This window comes from Elephas maximus, chromosome 3 (assembly GCF_024166365.1).
Source record: "Elephas maximus indicus isolate mEleMax1 chromosome 3, mEleMax1 primary haplotype, whole genome shotgun sequence".
In the NCBI taxonomy this organism is placed as follows: Eukaryota; Metazoa; Chordata; class Mammalia; order Proboscidea; family Elephantidae; genus Elephas; species Elephas maximus.
In genome coordinates, this window is record NC_064821.1 from 103013794 (window position 1) to 103035800 (window position 22007).

Here is a 22007-nt window from a genome sequence, read left to right on the forward strand (position 1 = left end):
TTAACGCACCCGCGATCTTCCCAGGGCCGTCTCTTTGCACCCGCGCCCCTCTCCGCCCCAACGAGACCCAGTGTCTTCGCCTCACCCTGGCTGTGCTGCTGCCGCCACTACGTCCCCTTCGATGTCCACATCCGCCTCTTCAGCCGCCATGATGCGGCCTGACCCGGTCCGGTCCTCCGGAGAGATCCCGCGAGAGGTGGGGAGCCGGGGCGGGGCCGGATGCGTCAAGGGGAGGAGGTGAAGCCTCGTCCAGCCCCGCCCATGCCGGGGAGGCGGGGCTTCCAGGGGAATGGCCCTGCAGATCTGTTCCTTTCAGTAAACAGCTTTGGGGAGTGGCAGTGGCCCGGACTTTTTAGAGCTTCTGTTCTAGCACAAATTCTTTGATGCCTCATTGCTCTGATTTGTAAAATGGGGATAATAGCAGATGTCTTTCTGGACTGCTGGAGAGGTCCAGTCAGAGGGTGATTTGTGAACTATGAAGGTGGCAACTATGAGGGAGCCTTACCTATTGGTTAAGTTTTATCACTTTTATTTTTTAAATATTTATAGGAAAAGGGTCATTCAACATTTATGGAAAGTGCTGAACGACCTCTGTTTTAAAATCCAACAAACATTTAAAAATATTGCTTTATGAATGCATAATTTATTTTGTAGAGATCTTTACAATTAAAAAATTACTCTTATGACTATGAATTTTTACAATAACTCAGTGAGGCAGGCAGATCTGTTATCATCACTCATGTTTTACAAATGAGAAAACAGAGCTCAGAAAGGTGAAATGACCGTTCCAAGGATGCACAGCTTGTCAAAGTCAGAGCTGAGATCAGAATCCCAGTTTTTCTGACTCTTTACTGGGTGCTCACCCTGCACAAATCATATTGTTAGGAGCTGTGGAAGATAAACACCCTTTCTATTAAAGGAATTTATGGCCTCTCAAGAAATTAAATATTGGTCTTATGCATTCTTCTACCTTAGAATCTATCACTCACGTAATTATAATTGTTGGTTTTCTTGTCAGCCTCCTCATTAGACTCTGAATTTCTTAAGGACAAAATTGTGTTTGTCAGTGCTTACACTACCAACATTCAGCATGGTGTCTGTTACGGATTGAATTGCGTCCCCAGAAATATGTGTCAACTTGGCTAGGCCTTGATTCCCGGTATTGTGTCCACCGTTTTGTCATCTGATGTGATTTTCCTATGTGTTGTAAATCCTACCTCTGTGATGTCAATGAGTCAGGATTAGAGGTGGTTGTGTTAATGAGATAGGACTCAATCTACAAGATTAAGTTTTGTCTTGAGTCAGTCTCTTTTGTGATATAAAAGATAGGAATGAACAGAGAGACGGGGGAACCTCATAGGACTGAGAAAAAGGAGCCAGGAGGGAGCATGTCCTTTGGACCCAGAGTCTGTACTGTGAAACACCTAGACCAGAAGAAGACATGACAAGGACCTTCCCGCAGAACCTACAGAGAGAGAAAGCCTTCCCCTGAAGCTGGTGCGCTGAATTTAAACTTCTAGCCTCCTAGACTGTGAGAGAATAAATTTCTGTTAAGGCCATTCATTTGTGGTATTTCTGTTATAGCAGCACTGATAGCTAAGACAGTGTCTGACACATAGTTGTTGTTAGGTGCTGTCGAGTGGGGCCCTGACTCATAATGACCCTGTGCACAACTGAAGGAAACGCTGCCTGGTCCTGCGCTATCCCATTATCCATTGTGATCAGACTGTTGTGATCTATAGGGCTTTCATTGGCTCACTTTTGGGAGTACGTTGCCAGGCTTTTCTTCTTAGTGCAGTTTAGTCTGGATGCTCTGCTGAAACCTGTTTAGCATCATAGTAGCATGCAAGCTTCCATTGCCAGAGGAGTGATGGCTGTGCATGAGGTGTGCTGGCTAGGAATTGAACCCGGGTCTCCTTCCTGAATGGAGAGAATTCTACCACTGAGCCATCACTGCCCCTTGACACGTAGATAGTAGGTGCTCGATAAATATTGAAGGGATAATGAATAAGTCAATCAGTTAATGAAATGAGCTCACATCCCACACTATTCTCTGTTCCTTTTCACCTTTGTTTGTGCTTGGGACATAAGATGCCCTATGAATGTAAGGAGCGAGAGCCAGTGCTCAGAAACTGAATACTGCTAAGGCCTCATTCTCAGGCCACCCTGGGGATGCTGTTCCTGTTGTCAAAGGGCTTGTCCAATGACCAGTCCCAATGGTTAGCACCATACCTGGCACAGAGCAGACACTCTAAAATGTTTTTTGAGTGTATATGGTTTTCCTTGATCTTTACGTAGCAGGCAGGAATTGGGACCCTGGCAGGACTGCCTGGATGCTTGTCATATCAGATGAGAATGTTACCTCTTAGAGCATAAATTGGAGCCCCTGGGTGCTGCAAACAGTTAACACACTCAGCTGCTAAGTGGAAGTTTGAAGTTGTGAGTCCACTGAGAGATGCTTCAGAAGAAAGCCCTAGTGATCTACTGCTGAGAAATCAGCCATTGAAAAACCTGTAGCTCATCGTTCTATTCTGACATACGTGGGGTTGCCATGAGTCAGAATTGACTCAACAGCAACTGGTTTTTTGGAGCATAACACAGAATATCATATGCAAAATGTCCCTGCAACACAGCACTAAAGGCTTCCCTGGTCAATTGCCAGCCTTCAGTAGGCATTAAAATTTACATAGAAGGAAGGAAATGTCTTCACAGAATCCACTCATGCCCCAAGTCATCTATAGGTCTCCCTCAACAAAGAGATTAGTTTGAAGCCTCCCCACACATACCCTAGTCCATGCTCCTGGTTAGTTGGCTTTATGTGAAGCAGTCTTCTAAGGGCCTAGGCCCAACCCCATCTGCCAGGATATATAACCTATAACCTCCCAAGCAGGTGAACGCCAGAAGTTTAGCCTATTATTTAAAACCCTCCATTCTAGAGGCTTGTAACCATGGGACTTGTTTAAAAATCCATTTTCCCACCAAGTAGTTTGAAAGCAGAATTCAGGATTCATGTTTCACAGATATCTGTTGCACTCCTACCATGCTTGGGAATGGGGAAATGGCATTGAACAAGACCAACTCAGTCTCTGCCCTCATAAAGTCAATCAAAAATGCAGTTTCAGGACAATGCAATAAGCTGTCTGAGGGAGGACTTACAGGCTACTGTGGGATCACGGAGGAGTGGCTCTTAGTCTAGAATAAACTGTCTCCTGTATCATACTTTGGAGGAGGATATCGATCAGTGAAAATTTAACAGTTTTTTTTTTTTAATAGACTCTGTAGGTGTCCTTTTCTAACAGTTGGTCTTTCCTGATGACATGTCCAAAGTAAGTGTCATGGAATGAATTGTGTCCCCCCAAAATATACATATCAATTTGGCTAGCCTATGATTCCCAGTATTGTGTGATTGTCCACAATTTTGTCATCTGATGTGATTTTCCTATATGTTGTAAATCCTATCTCTATGGCGTTAATGAAACGGAATTAGTGGCAGTTATGTTAATACAAGGTTGGGTTGTGTCTTGAGCCAATCTCTTTTGAGATATAAAAGAGAGAAGCGAGCAGAGAGACATGGGGAATTCATACCACCAAGAAAGCAGTGCTGCAAGCAGAACACATCCTTTGGACCTGAGGTTCCTGCGTGGAGAAGCTCCTAGAACAAGGCAAGACTGATGACAAGGACCTTTCTCCTGAATGAACAGAGAGAGAAAGACTTGCCCTGGAGCTGGTGCCCTGAATTTGGACTTCTAGCCTTCTAGACTGTGAGAGAATAAATTTCTCTTTGTTAAAGCCATCCACTTGTGGTTATTTCTGTTATAGCAGCACTAGATAACTAAGACAGTAAGCAAACCAAAGTCTGACCATCCTTGCTTCTGTGGAGCAATCTGGTTGTATTTCTTCTAAGACTGATTTGTTCATTCTTCTAGCAATTCACAATATGTTCAATATTCTTCACCAACACCATAGTTTGAAAGCATCAATTCTTCTTCTGTCTTCTATATAGTGTTTGTGTGTATTTACTTTTCACCATACATATATTTATCATAGTATATATATTTATTGCAGTATAAATACCACAGCTAAAATGTGCCTGAGTGGTGTAAACAGTTTGTGCTCGACTGCTAACCCAAAGGTTGGCAGTTCAAATCCACCCAGCAGTACCATGGAAGAAAAGGCCTAGTGATCTGCTTCCGTTAAGATTACAGCCAAGAAAACCCTATTGAGAAGTTCTACTCTGTAACACATGGGGTTGCTATACGTTGGAACCAACTTAATAGTAATTGGCTTACATACCATACCCAAACCTGTTGCCGTTGAGTCAATTCTGACTCATAGCAACCCTACAGGGCAGGGTAGAACTGCACACAGGGTTTCCAAGAAGTGGCTGGTATATTCAAACTGCTGACTTTTTGATTAGCAGCCGAGCTCTTAACTATTGCACCACCAGGGCTCCGATGGGCTTATACAAGAAAGAAAAATTTTATTCATTATGGTGCTCTGCTTTCTTGCAGACTGAATGCATGTCAGAGTAATTTTAGATAGGGACGGGAGGAGGATGAATTATGGACAGAGGGATTGAATCAGAGGCTAATATAATCACCTGTTATATTCCAGACATTGTGTAAGGCAGAATCTCTTTTGAGCCTTTCAAGAATTCTGCTAAGTAAGGATTATTGCCCCCACTTTAGAGGTTAGGAAGAGATTCAGAGAGTTATAGTTACATATCTAATAAGTATGAGAGCTGGGATTTCAACCTACGTCTTTCTGGCTCTATACTTAATCTACTACACTTCGTATTACAATGGAAAAAAGGGTATTTTGCAACACTATGTCTGCTTATATTTTCTCATTTGGTTTAAGAATAAATTCACAAGTAGACAGTTTTCCAATTACTTTAAGGTGTTTAAGCCTAGAAATGAGTATTTGGAAGGTTTGAACCTCGTCTTTGGTTTATAAATTCCTTTCTGTCATCGTTAATACAGTCTTTTTTTTGTTGATTCTAAACAGAATTAGCCGGAAGTGCCATACCTGTAAATCCTCACAGACATTGTGAGAGGAACATTAAGTCAATCAAGCATCTGTCTCATATTTCAACTACAACGTGTTTGAATCCATTGGGGAGACAACTTATTCATTTCTTGTTTTCCCCATTTCTAGTGAAAAACAATGGCTACATTTCTGTTGAAAAAGCCAAGTACAATTCCGATATTAACCCATAAAAGCTAACCCATGTTAGCATTCATACTAATTAACTCAGATTTGTAAAGTGCTTTGAAATTGGGAAGTGTCATACAACAGCTCACTAATGTTATTATTATGTTATGATCCAAACTGTCAGCCAAATGATTGCCAGGGATTCAAAACAGTTCCTGTCTTAAAAATAAAATGGACAGCGCGTAAGGAGGAAAACCACTTTATCTGCATAGAGGTGAGATAACGGATAGATGCTGACATAGACTTATGGGCTACACTTGGCAGGCATTGGAAATGACTTGAATTGTTCCAGGAAAGCAAGCTGCATTTTATTTTATTTTCCCTCCCCAATTCCCTGAAATTACATAAGGTAGCTACTGAAAAAGTTGTTCTCAATACGTTGTAAGGAAAGTCTGCCAATGCATTTCTTACATTTTAATTACAGCAACAGTACATCCATCTGACGTTATTCAGAAGGGAAAGAAAGGATGCCAGCATTAATGAAACCCTACTATGTGCCAGGCATTCTACATACATTATTTCTTTACAGTCAGACAACACCCTTTTAGGGTAGGAATTATTTCCATTTACAGATGTGGTAACCGAGGCTCAGAATACTTAAGCAATTTACCCAAGGAAATGTAATTTATCATCTCATTATATCACGCTGTCTTAGCTTGGGTAACAATAGCACCTTTCAGGATGACATCTCTGTTACTCCCAGTGGAAATATTATTCTTCTTTGGCTCTAGGTGGATAGGTGTAGCTGGCCAGGCCTGGGTCACATGGCATGCCTGAAGCCAGGTGGACCCAGTTCCTCCTGGACCCCATGCAACAAGGAGTAACGGCTCCCTAAGCAAATAACCAAACCAAACCCGTTGCCATGGAGTCGAATCTGACGCATAGCTACCTACAGGACAGAGTAGAACTGCCCCATAAGGTATCTGAGGAGCGCTTGGTGGATTTGAGCTGCTGATGTTTTGGTTAGCAGTGGTAGCTGTTAACCACTATGCCACCCGTGTTTCCTTCCAAGCAAAATAGGGGTTACTATTTCCAGGAAAAGGGGGAATGGATGGAGAGCAGGCAAAACAACAGATGTTCACTGTTCTGTTCTGGGTTGCAATTCCCCTCTGTTCCCCCAAGCTTTTGGGAGAATCTATAAACCCTGGTGGCATAATGGTTAAGAGCTACTGCTGCTAACCAAAAAGGTTGGCAGTTGGAATCCACCAGGCACTCCTTGGAAACTCTATGGGGCAGTTCTATTCTGTCCTATGGGGTTGCTATGAGTCGGAACGAACTCAACTGCAATGGTTTTTTTTTTTTAACTTTAATTAACACTACAGACTCATGTTAGTGCTATATTGGGCAAATTACTCAACTTCTCTAGATTTGTTTCCTCACTTGTAAACTGAGGATGTTAAATGACCTTGAAAATAATCTCTTCTAGGGGTAAAATTCTTGGATTATGTTTTTATTTATCTCTCAGACATTTATGGAATATCGTTATGGAAGTGAGTGTCATGGAAAAAGAAAAAAACAGGGAGATGGGAGTGTTGGATTTTGTATAGGTTTCTGTATGATTGCCTGGTTAGTTAAGTATGGACCACAAATAAAATACCCTGTGCCTAGAATCCACACCCCTATCCCACTCCCATCCCATCCACATTCTTGGGGGCTGTGGCTTGCTCCTTCCCTCTAAAAGGGCTTGCTCCTGCTCAACACTAGCCAGCCGACAGTTGGCCATTGTGGAATTTTGGCTCAAAGTTGCCAGATCTTCTGCTTTTTTCCTTTAAGAGAGGCTAGAAATCAGGTTCCTTTGTTCATAACAATTCAAATTAAAAAAAAAAAAAAAACATTTTGAATCAAACATGTCTGTGGGCTAGAGCTGACCTGCAGTTTGTGTTTGTTGTCCTATGTCTGTTTCTTATATCACATGTAATGCTTCAGTGTTCTTACTTGTTCACATATCTGCCTGCCCAACTGCTGTGAGCTTCTTCAGGGCAGGGAACATGCCTCTGTTCTTCTTTGCATCCTTGTCTATCCCAAAGCCTGGTACATACCTCTGTTGCTATTGAGTTGATTCCAACTCCTAACAATGCTATAGAACAGAGTTGAACTGCCCCGTAGGGTTACCAAGGAGTGGCTGGTGGACTTGAACTGCAGACCTTTTGGTTAGCTGCTGAACTCTTAACCACTGCACCACCAGGGCTCTACCTGGTACATAGTAGACACTTAATAATTGCTTGTTGAATGAATGAGTCAACTAGAAAGACTAAGGCCAGGATTTTTTTTTTTTTTAGTTATTGAGAAAAGAAAATTTATAAACATACAATCAACGGAAACTTTAAATAAGAAATTATATATAGAATTCAGCAAGGAATTAAATTATGATTCTGACAAAAACCACACAACCGGATGGAGAAAGGAAAAGCTGTAAACCTAACTAGAATCCTTGAGTCCCTTCCCATTTCTGAGAGAGAAACTAATGAACTTCTACCACCCATCTATTTATTTAGAGTCTTTACTTTGGGGGTAATTTGAGGAAAAGCAGAAACAAGTAAACAGTTTGAAGAAGACAGTTCATTTCGTATTTAATGTAAACGAATGTTTAAGATCAAATGTAATCCTGTGTGGATTCCTGTTGTTATAGCTCGTACATGCCGGATAGCCTTCCCTTCATTGCATAGGTAGCTGCCTTTTCTACATGAAAAGTCATCTTCAGTGTTGTTTTCTGGGTTAACATCTTCCTAGTTCTCCCCCTTATGCCCCTCCTCAGTGATTCTACAGCCACTGTGCGTGCTTGTGTTAGAGTTCTCATCACCCTGGACTGTAACTGTGGGTCTGCCTGTGTCCACATTAGCCTGGGAACTCCTTGAGGACAGGACTGCCTCTAGATATCCATGCCTGAATGGTTGAATGACATGTCCTCCACGTTACGAAGCTCATGTCATCTCCAGAGCTTCAAGATATTCAATTCAGTAAGTGTTTATTGAGCACCTACTATGTGCCAGACACTGTTTTAGCTGCTTGGGATATGTAAATGAATAAAACAGAAAGTTCCCTGCCCTGGTAGAACTTGTATTGTAACAGAGGGGGAAAGAAAATAAGTAATAGACATACTAAGTAAACACATGATGTATTTATTAGGGGTGATTGACTGCTATGGAAAAAGAAAAAATAGACCAGAAAGGGTAAGGGGAACAAGATTTTGGAGCGCTAGAGGACTACAGGTTTTAAATAGGGGATTTGGTGTAGGCCTCATTGGAAAGGTGGCATTTGAACAGCATCTTAAAAAGGTGAATGAGTTTGCCATGCTGGTATCTGAAGAGTTCTGGGCAGAAGGAACAGCCAGTACAAAGGCTTCAGGTGGGCACAAGGTCAATATGGCTGGAAGAAAGTGAGCAAGGGGGAGAGAAGCAGAAGAGAAGGCCAGAGAGGTGACGGGGCCACCTTTAGGTGTCATTGTAAGGACACACACCTTTTCTTAAAAAATTTTTTTTATCGTAATAAAATATTGATATACAAAGTACAATTTTACATTTTAACCATTTTTTAACTGCACAATTAAGTGTCACTGAAAACAGTCTCAATGTTGTGCAACCATCACCGCTATTTCCAAAATTTTAAATTACCCCCATCAGATACCGTATACCCGTTAAACAGTAATCCCCCATCCTCTCCTCGCCGCGGTTCCTCGTAACCTCTCATCTACTTTCTGTCTCTATGAATTTGCCTATTCTAGATGTTTTAGATGTTTTGTAGAAGTGGAATCATACAATATTTGTTCTTTTGTGTCTGGCTTATTTCACTTAGCATAATGTTTTCAAGGTTTGTCCATGTCATAGTATGTATCAGAACTTCACTTCTTTTTATGACTCAATTATATTCCATTGTAGGTATATACCACATTTTGTTTATCCATTCATCTGTTGGTGGACATTTGGGTTGTTTCCACTTTTTGGCCGTTGTGCAGGGACATTAGCTTTTATTCTGAGTGAAACAGGGAGACATCAGAGGGATCTAGTGAGATTAAAGATAGACTTAAATAATGAGTTCACTAAAATTAATTAGGATTATATGCTGTGTGGATGATAATATGATATATGTGATATTTCTTTTTTGTCAGGCTTTTAAAGAAAAAAAAACCCCTCCAAATATAACTGATAGTTGCTCTAAAATAATTCTTTTTTTCCTGTAATTGTTGATGGTCATATCTCTATGTCAACTTTGTTTCTGGCCTGCCTGACTCACTTCCCCTTTTATGCACTGCATTTCTTTCCACGGTAAGGCTTTACTTTGAACAGTCGTATCAGCTGCTTGAGAAACAGGCTAGCTGCCATAACACTACCCATTAATTTAAAATTTGTGTTTTTTACTCTATTGAGAGATCTGAAATCAAATAACAGCACCAGCTGTGGGGTCGCTCTGAGTCAGAATCGACTCGACGGCACCAAGTTTTATTTTTTTTTTGGTATATGCTAGTTTTTTTTTTTAGTTGTAGTCCCTGGATGGCACAAACCGTTAAGCACCCAACTACTAGCCGAAAGGTTGGTGGTTCGATCCCACTCAGAGATGCCTTTGAAGAAAGGCCTGGTGATCTGCTTCCAAAACATCACAGCCTTGAAAGCCTATGGAGTGCAGTTCTGCTCTGCACACATGTGGCCGCCATGAGTCAGAAACCGACTCAACGGCCACTGGTGGCTTATATGCTAGTTACTGTGTTGGTTACAGTGGCCCCTGAGGTGAGTGAGATCTTGCCACCACTCTTAAGGAGCTCACATTCAATATATAAACTGATCATTACAAAGCAATTAGATAAATGCTGTGAAGCAGAGGTCTGTACCTGGCACAGTGGAGGTCTGATGGAACAGGGTTAAATCTGGGGAGGTTAGGAGAGTGACCTCTGTGTACTGCTTCTCGTTCTCTTAGTCAACCTTGTATACCACCCATTGCCCTGGTAACCAGCCTCACACAGATGTAACCCGACAGCATCGTACACCTCTCACCCTCTGCTCCAGAGCTTCTCTGAAACACGTATGACTTGACAAGCAAGGGTGTTAATACCCCAGGAGGCAACTAAGGGGGAGCAGGAGCTGATGGATGAATGCTCCACTCTTCTGTCCAAAAAGGTACAATTTTGAAGCATGTTCTATGCAGATCCTCAAATGACCCCTGTTGGATGGAGTCCCAGTTGCTCACAGAAGAGAACAATTCAATAACTTGCTGTTATATTGACTTTCTCTCCTCACTGTTTCGCTCCTCCTTCACAACCCTTGGGGTCACTTCCTAAATAGAGTATTGCCTGCAGGTCCTTATCTCAGGCTCTGCTTTTCTGGAGGTCCCTAAGCTAAGACAGTGATGTTAGAGCATGCATTTTCCAAGTGAAGAGAGAGAGAAAGGGCACTCTAGGCAAAGGGAACAGCGTGAGCAAAGGCCAGGAGAACTGAACAGTGCAAGATGTGCTCAGGGAACTTCTGGGGCTGAAAACCAGTTGGCATAGAGTCGATTCAGATTCAGGGGGACCCCATGTGTGTCAGAGTAGAACCCTGCTCCATAGCATCTTCAACGCAATTTTTCAGAAGTAGATCACCAGGCCTTTCTTCTGAGGTGCCTCCAGATGGGTTCAAATAGCCAAACTTTTGGTTAGTAGCCGAGGACCTAACCATTTGCGCCACCCAGGGACTCTGTTGGAGCTGAAGCACGGGGTATACAGAGGGTATGACGAGGAGAAGCTTACTAGTGGAAAGGTTTTTTGATTGAGGAACATTGGCTGATCAGATACACTGAACTGAGAATATTGAAAAAAATGCTTACACAAAGGTTTGTTTTTCGTTTTCCATCTCAAGCATTCACATTATCCTATGTGTCACAGAAGCCAGTGGCCCATGGACTGGACAATAACTCTGAGCCAAGCAATCAAGAAGAAACTGAATACTTGGGTGAAGGACCGAATTTCAGAAAATAAAACTGCTCTTGTTGTTTTCATTGGGTGCTTTTGAGTTGTTTTTGACTTTTAGCGACCCCATGTGACAGAGCGCAACTGCCCCATAGGGTTTTCTTGGATATAATCTTTATGGAAGCAGATTACCGGATCTTTACCCCATGGAATTGATGGGTGGGTTTGAAATGCCATCCCTTGAGCTAGCAGCTGAGCACTTAAGTGTTTGTGCCACCACGGCTCCTTCCAGACTCTTAGTGTGCATATTATCTGCAGGTAAGCAAAATGAATTTACAAGCATCTTATTGAGACTGAAGGAGAGGATCCTGAAACATTTTAAGTAGTAAAGAAAATTAAGTAAAAATTTATTGTGTAATACCCGTTTCTGTTAATTAAAAACATATAAAATGGCAATACCTTGTCATCATTTTATTATTGTGAACAAAACAAATTTATAAGTGCTTTTCTGTTATCATTTGTTACTTCACTACCTTTTTTAATTGTTAGACTTAAGTTCCTTAACTACAAATACTCTTCCAGGGAGGGCTGGTACTTTTAGATTTGGAAGGAAATTTGGAACTTCTTTATTGTCATACTGTGGTGGCTTGAATGTTGCTATGATGCTGGAAATTATGCCCCCACCCCATGTTTCAAATACCAGCAGAGTCACCCATGGTGAACAGGTTTCAGCCGAGCTCCCAGGCAGACAAAGAAGAAAGGCCTGGAGATCTACTTCTGAAAATAAGCCTATGAAAACCCTGTGGATCACGACTGAATATTGTTTGACATTATGCTGGAAGGTGAGCTCCCTAGGTTGGAAGGCACTCAAAAAACACAGTGGCCACAACAATAGACTCAAACATACCCACAATTTTTAAGATGGTGTAGGATGGGGCAGTGTTTCATTCTGTTGTACATGGGGTCGCCACAAGTCAGAGCTGATTTGATGGTGACCAACAACAACAGCATTCTGCCTTATGTAATAACTACCATATTTCATCACATCGAAACCTCATTAAGATGGATTATGAATTACTCCATTATTTTATGTATGACTAAGAAAGAAAAAGCCCTGCCGATTAGATTTTGACACACTGTCAATTTTAATATCTGTCTTGATTTCAGAGAGCTGAGAAAATACAGAACTTAAAACTGATGCCTACAAATTCATTTCCTCCAACCGATGGTGAGCTCTGGAGGGCAGGGTTCTGACTCATTCAACTTTGACCTTTTCTAATACTTGGTACAATTCCTGGTACATGTGTGGTTCATAGCGTGTGTTCAACAAATATTTGTTGAATTAAACTGAGCATGTCTTCATCTAGCTTTAGCGGCTTTGGCATAGCTTGTAATATTCTACCTCAGAGATAGAATATTTCTTAAGAGGAGAATTTCATCTCCCATCTCAGAATTCTGCATAGTATAATGAAATGGACCTACTAATATTCAATATCAACAAAAATATCATATTACCCTCTTTTTGTGTATACTGACTTGAAAACTTAGAGTGTGTGAAGATCTTCCGCCATGGGCTATTACCATGTGCTTTACATATATTTGTTTACATATGTTTGTCCCCTTGCCATGAATCATATTCTATCACGTTCATAAGAAAATCAACGACCTCTTTTAAAAAATCATTGTTTAGGTAAACTTGGTAGTAAAAATAATAGCAAAAGTACAGATATTATGTTAATTATTTACATGTGAGGGTGTGTTTGGAAGGCCACATGCTGTCTCTAACTCTTCTAACCCTTTGAAAGGATTTACTTTGGAAGAAAAAATTGGACATCAAGGAATTGTTTCATACACATTCTCTGTGGTTTTCATTTAAGACAGGAAGGGATATTTCAAGGCTTTCCATGCTTTTATTTGATTTAATTTCATGCTCACTGAAGCCCATTTCCATCACAGTCACCGACACCTTGAACTTGCTGTGTTTTCCCTCCGTTGAGCAGCCCAGATGATATTTAGTAAGATTCTTGGTCCCTAAGCCCCATGTCTTGGAAACAGACCTCACTGCATTAGTGACGATTTCAGGCATTCTTCTTACTGATCCAACTAAGCCTTTAAAAATATACTATGACCGCTAAGATTTTTCAGCCTTAGTCTGGGCCTGGCATAAAAGGAGTTGGAGACCTTGGAAGGCTCCGACGCCTGGAGTGCAGTGGTTGCACCTCATTAACCCCAGAGCTGGGCCCCCCTTCTCCTTTTCCCTTGAGTCTCCTCATCTTCCCAACCTGGACTGGGGCTGAGACTCCGCAGGCCACAGGAAGTCAGCCCAGAGTCATCTGAGGTATCTCCCAGGAGAGGCTGTAGACACAGACCCATCTTACACACCTTCTACAGGGATTTCTTCTTTATTTCTATTTTGTCTGCTCATGACATGTCCTAAGTTAAGAGCTTAAGTGGATTCTCACAATGGAAAAGGTGATGTTTGCTGGAGTGAACAGTGACTAGAGGAGTAGAAAGTGAACAGTTCAGAATACTGGCTTTGCCGTTTACTAGCACAGTGTCTATAGAAAGCACTCTTCTTCACTGAGCCTCAGTTTCACCATCTGTAAAATGGAGGGTAAGGATCCCTACCTCAGAGGATTGTTGGGACAATGAAATGATATAAAACAAAATGAAATAAGGTATGTTGGTATACGTGAAGAGGCCTAGCCCAGGTCTGGAGCTTGGTAGGTACTCAACAAATATAACTGCCTGTAGACACATGTCATTTTCTGCTGCACTCCGTACACACCTAGCTGGTTTTGACAATAGAATCTTGGTTCATTTTTTTGTAGGTCTGTAGCCCTGGTGGCACAGCGGTTAAGAGCTATGGCTCTAACAAAAAGATTAGTAGTTTGAATCCACCAGGTGCTCCTTGGAAACTCTATGTGGGCAGTTCTACTCTGTCTTATAGGATCGCTAGGAGTTGGAATCAACTTGAAGGCAATGGATTTGTTTTTTTTTTTGTTGTTTTTGGTAGCCCTGGTGGTGCAGTGGTTAAGAGTTTGGCTCCTAATCAAAAGATTGGCAATTCAAATCCACCAATTACTCCTTAGAAACCTTATGGGGCAGTTCTACTCTGTCCTATAGGGTCGCTATGAGTTGGAATCAACTGGACAGCAATGGTTTTGGTTTGGTTTTGGTGTTCAAAACAGCTGCTCCCACAAACGGCTACTAGTATTTCTGCCTATGGGGTGTGGCTAAGAAGCTTACGGGAGACCAAGCTTTATTTGCTGCCAGGCCCAGGGAGGAGAGCACTGTGATTTCTGGTCATTAGACCCTTTGCCAACAGTTGCAATCTGAGAAGAATATCATGGCCTTACCTCTCACTTTACATTTTGATTATCTCTCCCCTCCCTCCCCCACCTACTCCTCTGCTAAATAAGTGCGGCAGACAAACTAAAGCTGGAAAGTGATTTAAAAAAAAAAAAATCTAGGGTCTAATAATTTCCCTTTAAGTTGTGCTAGTAAGAAGGTATAAAATCATACAATGGCGATCTGAGGAAAAAAAAGACACTTTTTTTTTTTTTTTCTGAACAAACATGAGCAGCTAAAGCTTTGCCAGTCTGGTTTTCTTAAACAGTCTTCATTTGTAGAATTATCTGTTGCCCAGAGAGAGTGTAAGTATCAGGAATCTGCCGATGGGAAAGTGACTGGAAGCAGCTCTGAAGTACAAACAGCCAAGAGTTCAAATGCCTGCTCCATGTCAGCTCCCCTCTGGAGACGCCAAGTCTTCTGATGTTCTTTAATATATTGGTAATGCTCTACCCCAGGGACTTTGAATAAATTCAATAAATCCTCATATATGTTTGTTTCCTTCCCTTCAATCAATTTGTTGTTGTAGTTAGTCACCTTCGAGTTAGTCCCTGACTCATGGCAACCTCATGCACAACAGAATAAAGCGCCGCCCTGACCTGTATCATCCCCACGATTTGTTGTGAATCCAGTGTTGTGACCCATAGCATTTTCATTGGCTGGTTTTTGGGAATAGATCATCAAGACTTTCTTCCTACTCTGTCTTAGTCTGGAAACTCTGCTGGAACCTGTTCGGCATCAGAGCAATACACAAGCCTCCACTGACGGACAGGTCGTGGCTGCGCCTGAGGCGCTTTGGCTGGGAATTCAACCAAGGTCTCCAGCACGGAAGGAGGGAATTCTGCCACTGAACCACCATTGTGCCCATCTTCTTCTCTTTTCTTCTCTCCTTTGTTATTTTCTCTTATCTTTCTCTCCTTCACCCTTCTCTCCTGCCTCCCCTCTTCTTTCAGTAGCATCTGAAGCAACATGTCAACTGTGTGACCTAGAGCAAGTCACCTAACTCCTTTGAAAGTTTTTGCATCTTAAAAATGGAGGGCAATAATTTTCACTTCTCCAAGCATTTGTTAATTTATTTATTGATCAGATATTTACTAAACACCTTTGGATGCCAGACTCTGTACTGAAGATACAAGGGATGTGGCTACAAAGATATTAAAATATGGTCCCCACCCTCTGGGTGATTACAGGATAGTGAAGAATGACAAACCACTGGGCTGCTTTAAGAATTAAATTGAGTAAGGCAGTTAAAAGTATTTCATGAGCTAGATAGAACAACAGGAAAAGTTAAGATAGTAACGTTTCCACTCCCTTTTAGTAACTTCTAAAAAGCTTAATCTCTGCCATCAAAATATCCTCATTGGGTTGACCTCAACTTTCAGATGGCAACAGAAATCCTGTTGGAGTTTCTTGTGAGATGAAGAACAACACATGACCATTATTTCAGTTATGATGTCCGTTTGACTTCTCTAACAGAGACCTAAATAAAATGGCTTAAATATAATAGAAGGGTCTTCCTCTGTCATGTAACAACCCATGCAAACCAGACCAGGGCTGGTGCCACAGCTCCTCCCTGTGGTGTTGCCCATGATCCAAGATGGCTGCCAGTGTTACAGGTGAATGCCATCTGTAAGAGGCCAAGTGGTGGGCATGGCCCTTCCCTTTGAGAAGTTGACAACTTCCTTCTGTTATATCCCATGAGCCAAAATTTAGAGTTAGGTGGGTCCATCTAGTTTCAAGGGAGGATGGGTAAATGAAGTCCTTATCCTAGACTTTCTGTCACATCTCACTTCCAATATGTCAAAATGCACCCAGAATTCAGCCCCTTCTTACTGCCTTCACTGCTTTCTCTGGGTTCAGGCCATTACTATTCTTCCTTGGATGACTGCTGTAGCCTCCTAACTGCTCCCCCCTTTCTACTGACTCATGTCTTCCCCTGAAATCTTTGCTCAACACAGCTTCCAGAATGATTCTGTTAAATCGTAAGTCAGATTTTTAACTACTCTGCTTAAAACCCTTCAATGGCCTGGTAGACCCTCCAAGATTGGCCTTCTCTGCTGTCTCCCTCCTCCCTTACTCACTCCATCCACACTAGGTTCTGTGTTGTCCCTCGGAATGGCAGACACACTCTTGCTTAGGACCTTTATGCTGGCCATCCTCTCTGTCTGGAAAACCCTTCCTCTCAGATACTCATGTGGCTCACTTCTTTAGGTCCTTCACATCTTTGCTTCAATGTCATCTTCTCAAAGTGCTCTACCTCATGACTACCCCATGTAAAATTGCAAGCCCCTAGCATTCTCAATATGGCTTGTTCTAATTTTTCATATCAGGTGGCATTTTCTAATATATATTTTGCTTATTTACTATATTTAGAGTTTGTGTGTGTGTGTGTGTGTGCGTGTGTATGTGTGTGATCTTCCTATGATAGAATGGCAGCTCCATGGAGGCAAGGATTTTTTTCTTCTTTTGTTCACTGATATATCCTCAGCACCTAGGAAGGTACTTGGTACATAATAGATGCTCAATAAATATTTGTAGAATGAAAATTGAATAAGGAGATGGAGCCAACCCAGTTCTAATGACATTATGTAAGCATTGGATTCATTGTGTCTGAAGTAAAACTAATTCTATATTTCTCAGCTAGAATAGTCAATAAATTCCTATTTGCTTATTTATTTAATTAAAAAAAAAAGGCTCATGTACTTATTTAGCTAAACCGACAGGGAGCTAATATAGATTAGGAAATCATGGAAGACCTCTCTGAGGAAGTGACATTTAAGCTGATGCTTGAAGGATGGCTAGAAACTGGCCAAGTATAATAGGGGTTGGAGATGAGCAGTGTGGAGAGAATTCCAGAATGGTAGATGATGAAAACTTCAAGGCAGACTGGAATTGAAAGCTGGTTTTTGCAACTGAAATATAATCAATGAGCTGGAGAATGGTGTGAGATGAAGCCAAGAGGTGGGCTAATATAATACCACAGGGTCCTTGTAAGGAACAGGGATGATTTTTAATGATATTCCGAGGGCAATGGAAAGCCATTTAAGGTTTTTAAGCAGGAAAGTGACATGATCTAGTGTACTTTTCTAGAAGATCACTGTGGGTATTGGATGGTTAATGGATTGTGGTATGTATGCATGTGCGTGTGTGTGCGCGCGCTGAGGAACGGGTATTGTGAAAGCGAGGAGAGCAAGGGTCCAGATGGAAAATGATAGTTGTTTGGACATGAGTAGTGACAATGATGAGAGAAAGCAAAGTAGATGAAATTGAGATATATTTTGGAGGTATAGTCAACAGGATTTAGTGACAGATCGGCTGTGGGAGTGAGGAAGAGGGAGGTAACAAGAATAACTCCTAGATTTCTGGCTTGGGCAATGCAAGGGATGCAGGTGCCATTTGCTGAGATGTGGAAGACTGGAGCAGGAACACATTGAGAAAGAAACCCTTAGTCAGAGGCAGCCTGACCTGGTACAAGGGACTTCTTGGTCAAACATCAGCTATGTATTCCGCCGTAGTTAGACACTGGCATGTCTTGAGTATGTTGAACAAGCAATTTGTTCCAGCACATTAAAATTCCTTTTCCATGAGGTTAAAAAAAAAAAAAAGACAGCACTATATTTGTTCTGTTTTTCTCTGCAAATAATTTGCTTGTAGTAAATTCCCTTAAAGCAAGAACAGCCTCAATTAAGAGCTGTGCCACGCTGGGATCATGGTGTGCTGGGCAGCAATTCTGCCTGGAAGTGTATTCAAGGAAGAGTTAGAGTACCCCTATGTGGAAGGTGACAGAGGGCCACCAGCATCACATGGGCAATTAGATTAGATGGTCTTTGTGGTCCTTTCAACCTTAGAGTTACATAATTCAATGGTTCAGCCAGTGAAAAGGTGATATTAAAAGGATAACAAAAAGCAAAAGCCGGAAAGGCTGAAGGAGACCACTTGGATTAAACAAGTTACTCGATAGCCTCAACGAATTCATTCAAGCCCTCAAAGTGAGGAATTCACTCCCTCTGTGCCAAAGAGGAGGGGGTTTAGACTGTTGAGCTATCTCTCTCTACAGGCTTATAGTCTCCATATCATTATTAAGCTGTGACTAAATGAATCAAGGTTACAAATTAACAGTAGCATAGCACATTTGAAGTCTATATTTGGGGTGAGGGCAATGGTGAATATAGAGTTTATTACTTTTGGTACTTAAAAGTGTGGGCAGTGAAGTCAGGCAAACAGAATCTTGAATTTCTACTTTGCGATGTAGCAGTTGTGTGGTCTTCAACAAATTACTTAGCCTCTCTGGTTGTCCCTTTTCTCATATTTATAGTTCCTGCCCCATAGGACCATTGTGTGGATCAACTGCAATCATGCATGTAAAGCACCTAGCCTCACAAGGAATAAAAAAAAGTGCTCAGTAAATGTTAGCCCTGTTTCGCTGTTAGCTGTTCTATGAACATTTTAGAAAATATAGGAAAGTAAAAAGAAAAGAAAACAAAAACCCAAAAACTTCATCACTTAGAAAAATGTTAACATTTTTAGCCTTTTCTTCTGTGTATTTTTTGTTCTGTATATTTGTATTTTTCTTTGTATTACATAGTTATGATTGTATTGAATTTTGTGTCCTGGTTTTTGTCTCTTAATTTTAGATCATCAGCATTCTCCCTATTATTTTTTGTTGTTTCCTGAATAACAGTCTGATTTATTATTCCTTAATTACAATTTTGGAAACCCTGGTGCCATAGTGGTTAGGTGCTACAGCTGCAAACCAAAGGGTCAGGAGTTCAAATCCTCCAGACACTCCTTGGAAACTCTATGGGACAGTTCTATTCTGTCCTATAGGGTCGCTAGGAGTCGGAATCGACTTGACGGTACTGGGTTTAGTTTTTTTTTTTTTTTTTTGGTTGATTACAATTTTATTGACATATAATTCACATACCATAAAATTCACCTGTATAAAACGTACAATTCAGTGACTTTTAGCATATTCATAGAACTGTTTAACCATCACGGATACCTAACCTTAGAACATTTTCTTTACCCCAGAAAGAAACTCCATCCCCATTAGTTGTCACACCCCACCTATGCCTCTTCTCAGCCTCTGGCAACCAACTACTTTCTGTTTTTATAGATTTTCCTATTTTGGGTTGGAATGGAATCATACAGTATATGGCTTTTTGTGATCGGCTTTTCATTTGCCGTAATGTTTTCAAGGTTCATCCATGTTGTAGTATGTATCAATACTTCATTTCTCTTTATTGCCAAATAATATTCCATTGTATGGTTATACTACATTTTGTTTATCCATTCATCAGTTGGTGAACAGGTAGGTTGTTTCCATTTTTTGCTATTATGAATAATGCTGCCATGGACAATTGTGTACAGATTTCTCCCTATGATTTCAAACTCTGTGTAAACATATTTCTTCATGGTTGCATAAGACCCCATGGATAGTATATCCTAGAGTTTACCTCATGGCTCCCATATCGTTGGATATTTAGGTTGTTTCTAGTTTGTTTGTATTTTTTTCCTCCTATTCTCAACATTGCTTTAGTAAACGTTTAAATCTACTTTAAAAATTCTGTCCTTGTGATTAGACTTGTATATATGGTGCTCTTGTAGTTAATATAATTACACCCATTTCATTTGTTTTGTCTCAGAAGCCAATCCTTCTGATAGAATTTTACGTTTCTGTTGTGCAACACTCTGTCATATTTCCCGATAACAGTTCCTAGAGCTCCTTCCAAAAGTGGTTTGCACCCTATAAACTGGACCTTTTACCTGACCGAGATCACTGATGTTTGCCCGCCCATGTCTGCTACCCAACCAGGACTGTTATGGATTGAATTGTGTCTCCCCAAAATATGTTTTGAAATCCTAATCCTAACTGTACTCGTGGATGTAATCCTGTTTAGAAATAGGGGTTTCTTCATTATGTTGATTAGGCCGTGCCAGAGTAGGCTGCATCCTAAACCTAATCACCTCTGAGTTACATGAAGAGCAGCATAGACACAGACACACAAGCACAAACGGGGGAAGACAGATGTCACGTGAGGATCGCCAAGAACCAAGGACTGCCCAGGGCTACTGACAAGGAAGGCTTGAGACCCTCACTTGGACTTTCAGCCTCCAGAGCTGTGAGAAAATTAATTTGTTATTTAAAGCCACCCACTTGAGTTATTTGTGTTACAGCAGCACTAGCTGATTAAGACAAGGATCAGTCATTGTACTCCAACTCCTTGGTCACAGTGCCCAAACTGGGTCAATGAGAATCCTTCTCTGGGACTTTTCCAAACTTGCTCTGGGGAAAGAGCCCCTTCATATCTGGTTGGGCAGCTGCCAGAACATAAGTCCACACATGTGATGCTGATCGGGAAGAATGAAGTCATTACACAGAAAAGCTGAAGTGAGGGACAGAGACATTCAGCAGTGACGGTGCTTGAGTTTGTGGCTCCAGTTGTCCCTACGGTCAGATACATCCCTGCCCTTCCTGTAATTTGGCCAACAATCTCTACCCTAACATTTTGGTTAATCCATTTCAAGTAGGATTTCTGAGCTGAACCCTGACTTGTAACTTACCTAAAATATTGATAACCCAACTCATTGCCTTCAAATTGATTCCAACTCATAGTGACCCTATAGGACAGAGCAGAACTGCCCCATATGGTTCCCAAGGAGCACCTGGTAATTCAAACTGCCGACCTTTTGATTAGTAGCCATAGCTCTTAACCACTACACCACCAGGTTTCTGAAGTATTGATAGTCACCCTGTTTCTTAGTGACATTCAGATCCAATGGCAAATCACCTGGTTCACGATTAGCAGCAACATGTTAGGGGTGGAGTTGCTCTTTCTGTAGATAGTTTTCTGTGTGTGAGGGGGAAGAGAGAGGGTGGAACTGCACCCGTATAGACCCATTTTCTTATCTTGGTATTGCCTTTTATTGGCTGTGCAACCTTAGGCAATTTACTCAACCCATGTAATCCTGAACCTCCTGCTCTGTAAAAGGGAGATGATAGGCCCTTTCAGTAATAACGGCTCAAGAGAATTCAATAAAGCAGTGCACACTGTTGGTTGTTGTGGGGATTCATTCACACAAGGTATACTGGAATTACTACTTTCATATATTTTACTAGAGATTTATTTGTCTGTAGAAATCCTCTTATTCAAGGTTTTGTAAATAAGGTGATTGACAGACATGAAATGTAATGGTGAAACTCACCCACAAGCTGAGTGACAGAGAATTTTCAAAATCTGTGCTTGAACTCAAATGCTCAAAGGAGACGAGTATCAGAAGACAAGCATCCTACACTTTGCATCTGCTTTCCTTTCCCAGAACTATATGTATTTCCTTGTTGTACACTCATTGCATAGTGCTGCAGTTGCCTGCTCAGTTGTCTGCTCTACCACAGACGCATTCTCTGATAGGGAAGGTCCTTATTTGATTTATGGTTATACGTTCAGCATCTAGCACAGGGCCTCATTCAGAGAAGGCTCTCAGTAAAAACTTGTTGAATGAATGATTGCATGGATGAATGAATTAAAAACGTTATGGAGAATAGGCAGAAAAATGCCAGGTTTGT

At 41.3% G+C, this 22007-nt stretch overlaps 1 protein-coding gene across 8 annotated transcripts in view; it reads right to left on the bottom strand.

Moving 5' to 3' along the window:
• The window catches only part of MYSM1 (Myb like, SWIRM and MPN domains 1), a 94578-nt gene that overhangs the window by 53294 nt on the left and 19277 nt on the right, over window positions 1–22007 (bottom strand). For 2 of the 8 annotated variants that reach the window (XR_007516660.1, XR_007516659.1), the window contains exon 1: window positions 86–205. The exons of 1 other annotated variant lie outside the window; for it this stretch is intronic. Coding sequence is in view for 5 of the 7 variants with exons in the window: in XM_049879383.1 (XP_049735340.1) it covers window positions 86–150 (65 nt within the window). In the remaining 2 variants the exon portion in view is untranslated. Of the gene's footprint in view, window positions 1–85; window positions 210–22007 lie in introns of those variants that run through there. 5 more of the 8 variants (XM_049879383.1, XM_049879380.1, XM_049879378.1 and 2 more) reach the window with 3 other exon arrangements.